Here is a 6,923-nt window from a genome sequence, read left to right on the forward strand (position 1 = left end):
GGGAGGTGGTCATACCTTATCGTGGGATGCGCTGGCGATGTTCCGAGGTTTGATGTGTCTATTGTTTAGACCGATGACTCGGTACGGTCCTCCGCTGTGTTTAATCGGGCTTAGCCGAGGACATAGTTTGATTATCCTTTGGCTCTTTCGAGAGTGAAGATATTGGTGACGGCGCTCTGTTACGTACTGCGAACACTTCCCTTGCCGCGTGTTGTTCCCTGTAGATGGTTTTAACCCCATACTCTGTTGGAAAGTTCATAATTTGGCGGAGGCTGGATGGTATCGCTCCCATGCAGTGTATCCTTGGTCGCCCGAATTAGGCGTTGTATTTCATGTCTCCTTCGATGACATGGAATTTGACATTCTGGGTCGTGCCGGCCATGCTGAATGGGAGAGTGATCTCTCCTTTCATTGTTTCGATCGCCGTGTCGAATCTGTTAAGGACTCGAGTGGAAGGCATGATTTGGTCCAGCAGTCCAAGCTGCTCTATTACCCTCGACCAGATAATGTTGGTCAAGCTACCTGGATCTATGAGCACATGTTTTATTCGAAATGAATTAACGAGGAAAGAGGTTACCAACGCACTGTTATGTGGTTAGGACGAGGTTTCGGAGTCCTCCTCGCTGAATGCAAGGGCATCTTCGGGTACGCATCCCCGAGTTCGCTTTTCTCTGGTGATGGATATTTTTGTCCTCCTCATCACGGGTTCCTGGGGAGTGTTGATGCCTCCTAATATCATGTGGATAACATATTGTTGCTCATTTGCTTCGTTCTTCTTGGCCGTGCATATTGATGATGTTCACATACTAAGTTGTGATTCCTCTGGGAAGGATCCGACTGAATAGGCCTGGGCCATTTTGCGTCCCTGATTTTGCTGATGGCGAATACGATGTACGATACGTCGACGCTGAAGTTGCATTCTGATAGGAGAGGTGCCCCCCTTGGCCCCGTGACCCCGTCAAATCCGGCTCTGCTAATGAGTCCTCTATGGTTCTATCCTCGGTCTGTTCTCCGATCGTTGTAAGGTAGGTTGCGCCTCGGGGCATTCCCCTTATCTTTGATGTACGGCTGATATCTTTCTTTGTTCGGTTTCGACTCTTTTGCCAGGAGTCTGCTCGGATATACTGAGCCCGAGGGGGCTCTTAGCTGGTCGTCCTCGACCCTGATCTTCGACAGATACTGGTTGTTGACGTCCGACCAGGTTACGGCGGGATATTCAATCATATTTTCTTTCAGCTACCTTGAGGCCACTGAGCTTCGTTCATTCAGTCCTTGAGTGAAGGCCTACACCGCCCAGCTGTCGGAGACCGGGGGTAGTTCCATTCGTTCTGTTTGGAAGCGAGATACGAATTCTCTCAGCATTTCATCCTCCCTCTGCTTAATCTTGAATACATCGGACTTTCTTGTTGCTACTTTGATGGCGCCGGCGTGTGCCTTTATGAAGGAGTCTTCTAGAATGGCAAATGAGTTTATGGAGTTGGGAGCTAGGTTGTGATACCATATCATGGCCCCCTTCGAGAGTGTTTCTCCGAACTTCTTCAGTAATACAGACTCGATCTCATCGTTCTTTATATCGTTGCCCTTTATCGTGCAAGTGTAGGCAGCAACGTGTTCATTGGGGTCTGAGATCCCGTTGTACTTTGGGAGTTTCGACATTCTGAACTTCTTTAGAATGGGTTTCGGGGTCGCTTCTTCGGGGAACGACCTCTGTATGAACTTCTTTGAATCCACACCTTTCAGAATCGGGGGTTCGCCTGGGATCTGTTTGACCCTGGAGTTGTAGGTCTCGACCTTCTTATCGTTGGCTTCTATCATTTTCTCGCTCGACTCGATCCTTTTGGTGAGGTCCTCGAGCATTTTGACTATGGTAGGATCGGCTATCGATTCATTGTTTCTCGATCTCTCCGGTACCTGTTCGACTGGGGGAGTAGCTTCCGTTGCTACTGTGCTGGGAGTCTTTGGGTGGCTTTGCAGTTGAGCGATAGCCAGCTGTTGTGCCTGCAACATTTCAAGAATTACATGAAGACTAACTTCCCGTTCTTCGCGGGCTAGGATTTTTTGGGCTTCCCGTTGGTCGTCATGTTGTATGCTCCTGTCGGTGTGTGAGTTTTCGTCGACCTGTTGTGCGTCTTGCGAACCCGCGTCCGCTAGAATCGGTCCAGGTGTGTTATCGGGGTTCTTTGGTGGTGGGCCAACAATTGAAACAGCTACACCATTTTCTCCGTGGTTTTCAAGGTTGCCGTTCTCAACTCTGTTCGCTGAGCCGGGCATTTTGACCTGAAATCGAAGATCTTGGACAAGAAAAAGTATGAACGATAACTTGCGTTGTGTAACCAAACCAGCAGGAAAATAAACACTATTATTTTTAGCCCTACGGTGGGCGCCAAACTGTTTACCTTGAAAATGATAATAACAATTAAATTTGTTGATGGGACTCTAAAAATACGTGATCTATTTTTATGCTAGTTGTTTAGCAGTTGATGTTAGATGTGTGAAGTTAAAAGATGAAATGTGAGCTAAAATGGAGCTATAATCGAATCGGGTGGTTTAGCTATTCGGGCCTCGGACTGGTCGATGAGGGGCCTCGAAGTCGATGCTTGGGCTCGGGCTCGAGCTATCGGGGATAACCGGGGAAGGGCTAACAGTTAGAATATAATTAATGGAGGCTCTTTATGGCCAATAACAAGCAGTAAATGAAGAAAAAGTATGAGAGTAATAAATAGGAGCAATAGTATCGAGAGAATATGTTAGAGAGAAAAGAGAGAGAGAGTTATTATTTTGTGTAGAATAGTTGGAGCAACAATAGGTCCTCTACAGAATGATAAGGATCCCCTTTTTATAGAAGGAGAATCCCAACGTAGTACAAAATGCATTAATTGTAAAGATATGGAGATGGGACGACTAGACATGACACCCTGATACAGGTTCCTGGTAGGCTCTGGGCAGACCGGCTTTGTCAGACGTAGATGCGTGTCTTGCGAACTCCCCATTCTTACTCTAGCCTCGATCGATATTCCCTTTAGGCCGGGCCTCGACGAGCCTGGAGGGAGGGAACTCAGCCACAACTTCGCATCCTCGAGGCCTCGAGATGTTCTTCTGAAACGAACTAATAGAAAGAAATTGGACCCTCTGATTTTGCCGCATACACACCACCTCTAATAGGACCCATGAAGCTGTCAAATCTATGAGCCCTCCTATTACCACCCCCGCTCTATGCCCGACTCATCACTTTACGATCCGATCGGTCAAAGCGAGCATTTGCATTCCATTCAATGGTTTAAGGTATTGGGTAACTTCATATGATGTAATATGACTTGCGTGTATTCTTATTTTTTGTTTTTGAGTGGTTCGAAATTGATTTGGAAGAATGATTCTCATTTTGAAGCTTTAAGTTGGAAGAATTGACCAAGTTTGACTTTTGTGTATTTGACCCTGGATCAGATTTATGATGGTTCCAATAAATTTGTATGGTGATTTTGCACTTAAACATATGCCCGGATTCATATTTGGATATTTCTAGAATGTTTTGGCTCTAATTGACGAAAGTTGACAATTTGAAGGTTTGGAAGGCCAATGGGTTTGACCAGTAGTTGACTTCGATGTTATCGGGTTCAAATTCTTGTTTTAGATGTGTTTGGCGTAAGTTTGAAATTTGAAATACTTCGATTAAGCTTGATTTGAGATGCGATTCATGGTTTCAATGTTATTTTAAGGGATTTGAGGCCTCCTGTAGGTCCTTGCTATATTTTGGAACTTGTTGGTATGTTCGAACGGTGTACCCAGGGGCTCGGGTGAGTTTCAATTTGATTTCAGATCATTTTGTAGCTTGCATGGGTTGCTTGTTCTGGGGTGCCGCATCTGCGGAGGATTGGTCGGAAATGAGAAGTCCTACCTGCGGTTGGAGGTGCGCACCTGTGAAATTTGGCCGGGCTGAGGATTTGTGCTTCCATGCTTGAGTAGGCGCACATGCGTAGCCACAGATGCGGTTGGTTTGCCGTAGATACGATGAGTGGCATGTTGAGGTATACTCGCAGATACGAGGTTGGTAGTGCAGAAGCACTGTCATAGATGCAATTGTTTGTCCTAAAATGCGGATTGTTGAGTTTGCATTTGCGCACATCATAGGTTTGCATTTGTGATCATTGTATCACATTTGCGATATTCAAGGCTCAGGAGCTGGTTCGCAATTGAGAGTAGTTGTTCGCATTTGCGGACATCGTAATTGCAAACAAGAGTTCTCAATTGCGATATCTACAGCTCGGTAAAAGATTGTGATTTCAGGTTAGCTCATTTTATATCATTCTTTAGGGTTAGACTCCATGGAGGGGATTTTTGGAGAGCAATTTCTTCCCAACGTCATAGGATAGTAACTTTAACTTGTTCTTGTTCGAATTCCATTACTTTTCTATGAATTTTTACTATAAAAAATCTAAGAGTTCATAGAGTAGAAATTGGGTTTTGGGTAGAATTAAAGACTTTGTAAAATTGAGATATAGTAGTTAGATTGAGGTCTGATCTCGAAAAAAATCACATATTTGGACTCGAGGTGAATAGGTAATCGGGATTCGGTGTTAGTTTTGCATCTCAACCACGTGAGCCCCGGTTTACTTTTTGTGAACTTTTTCAAATATGTTAAAAATCGAACATTTTTCATACGAGGGTAGTTTGTAAAGCTTGTTTTAACTTATTTGAGTAATATTTTAATAGATTGTGATGGTTTAGAGACTTGTTCTAAAGGTAAAGTTGTGTTGAATTGTTGATCTTGTTTCACAAAGAGTTAAGTACCGTGGTTAACCTTGATTTGAAGGAATTAGTAAATGGTTGGTCTATTTGCTACGTGATCTATGTGTGGGGACGTCGTATATGCAAGCTGACGAGTGTATATGCTTTATCATGGGTTTAAACATATGTAACAATCCGATTAGTCATTATGCTTTGTAGATCCCTATTCCCGTTTTAAGACTTTATGTATGTGCTATTCTTGTTTTGTGCATAGTGGCTTCGGCTTTGGTGATAGGAACGGCGGTGGTACCTTACTGTTGGGTTTCGCTAGAGCTTTTGAGTTAGTGATGGAGAACTCTATGTTTTCGAAGTGGGAGGAATATTATGCTAGCTTCTGGAGTATGGTGGCTAAGACTCAAGTTGACTATCTCCTCCTCAGGAGGTGTGATAGAGGGTTGTGCGAGGATTGCAAGGTGATCCCGAGTGAGAACCTCGCAACTCAACATAGGCTCCTTGTGATGGATGTCGGTATCTCGATGAAGAGGAAGAAGAGGTTTGTACGGGGTCAGTCGAGGATCAGGTGGGGAGCTTTGTCTAAGGATAATGCGCAGGAGTTGGAGGGGCGGCTGACGAATATGGGTCCCTGGAAGAATGGTGGGGACGCTAGCGCTATGTTGAAGGTGACGACGGACTGTATAAGGGAGGCAGCAAGAGAGGTGTTGGGGGTTTCAAAAGGTTACTCTAGCAGGCACCGAGGCGACTAGTGGTGGAATGACGTGGTCCAAGGTAAAGTGGAAGCCAAGAAAGTGGCTTACATTAAGTTAGTAGAGAGCACCGACGAGGATCAGAGGAGAGCGAAAAGAGAAAGATATAAGGAGGCCATGAAGGAGGCGAAATTAGCGATCATAGAGGCTAAGACTGCTGCTTTTGGTCGGCTTTATGAGGAACTTGGGGGCAAAGGTTGGGACAAGAAGCTATTTTGGTTGGCCAAAGCGAGAGAGAAGAAGGCTCACGACCTGGATCAAGTGAGGTGCATCAAAGACGAGGACGGTCGAGTATGATGGAAGAGGCCCAGATTAGGCAAAGATGGCAGTCGTACTTTCATAAACTTCTGAATGAAGAGGGGTACGGAAACATAATGTTAGGGAAATTGGGGCGCATTAAGGTTGAGGAGGTCGTGGATGCGATGGGTAAGATTAGTCGGGGCAAAGCGACTGGACCAGACGAGATTCCATTAGAGTTTTGGAGACATGCGGGTAGAGCAGGCTTGGAGTGGCTGACTGGGTTGTTTAATGTTATCTTCAGGACAAAGAGGATGCCTGATGAGTGGCGGTGGAGTACAATGGTTCCGATGTACAAGAACAAAAGGGATATCCAGAATTGTAACAACTATAGGGGTATCAAGTTACTAAGTCATACCATGAAAATTTGGGAGAGGGTGGTGGAAGGGAGGATAAGGAGGGCGGTGTCTATATCAAAAAACAACTTCGGGTTCATGCCGAGTTGTTCTACTACGGAAGCTATCCACCTTATTAGGAGGTTGGTTGAACTATACAGGGATAGAAAGAGGGATTTGCATATGGTGTTTATTGACCTAGAGAAGGCATATGACAAGGTACCTAGGGACGTTCTTTGGAGGTGTCTGGAGGTGAAAGGTGTGCCGGTGGCTTACATTAGGGCAATAAAAGATATGTATGATGGAGCTATGACTTGGGTTAGGATTGTGGGAGGTGACCTAGAGCCTTTTTCGGTGGTTATGGGGTAACACCAAGGATCTAAGCTCAGTCCGTTCTTATTTACTCTAGCGATGGATGCACTACCACACCATATCCAAGAAGAGGTGCTATGGTGTATGTTGTTCGCTAATGATATAGTTCTGATTGATGAGATGCGAGGCGGCGTTAATGGGAGACTGGAGGTTTGGAGGACGACCCTGGAGTTTAAAGGTTTCAAGTTGAGTACGACTAAGACGGAATATGTTGAATGTAATCAGTGACGTGACGAGGGAAGAGGATGTGCAAGTTAGGCTTGACTCACAAGTCATCCTCAAGAGAGAATGTTTTAAGTACTTAGGGTCAATTATATTGGATGATCGACGGGGATGTTACACACCGTATTGGGGTGGGGTGGATGAAATGGAGGTTAGCATCTAGAGTCCTGTGTGACAAGAATGTGCCACCGAAACTCAAAGGTAATTTCTA

General features: G+C 45.1%; 1 protein-coding gene across 1 annotated transcript; it reads left to right on the plus strand.

Moving 5' to 3' along the window:
• Positions 1 to 3,980: 3,980 nt before the first annotated feature.
• LOC109239212 lies at positions 3,981 to 5,783 on the plus strand. Its single transcript, XM_019405740.1, has 4 exons — positions 3,981 to 4,041; positions 4,168 to 4,261; positions 4,997 to 5,457; positions 5,509 to 5,783. The coding sequence occupies exons 1-4, from the start codon at positions 3,981 to 3,983 to the stop codon at positions 5,781 to 5,783; spliced, it is 891 nt and encodes a 296-aa protein (XP_019261285.1).
• The last annotated feature ends 1,140 nt before the right edge of the window (positions 5,784 to 6,923 follow it).

This window comes from Nicotiana attenuata, unplaced genomic scaffold (genome assembly GCF_001879085.1).
Source record: "Nicotiana attenuata strain UT unplaced genomic scaffold, NIATTr2, whole genome shotgun sequence".
In the NCBI taxonomy this organism is placed as follows: domain Eukaryota; kingdom Viridiplantae; phylum Streptophyta; class Magnoliopsida; order Solanales; family Solanaceae; genus Nicotiana; species Nicotiana attenuata.

Bases quoted from the DNA above. Each gene is read 5' to 3' on its own strand.
- LOC109239212 (XM_019405740.1), top strand. From the start codon at position 3,981: ATGCGGTTGGTTTGCCGTAGATACGATGAGTGGCATGTTGAGGTATAC. The intron at 4,262-4,996 runs GTAAAAGATTGT...TTTTGTGCATAG, and splicing joins ATTGCGATATCTACAGCTCG to TGGCTTCGGCTTTGGTGATA. The intron at 5,458-5,508 runs GTTACTCTAGCA...ACGTGGTCCAAG, and splicing joins GGTGTTGGGGGTTTCAAAAG to GTAAAGTGGAAGCCAAGAAA.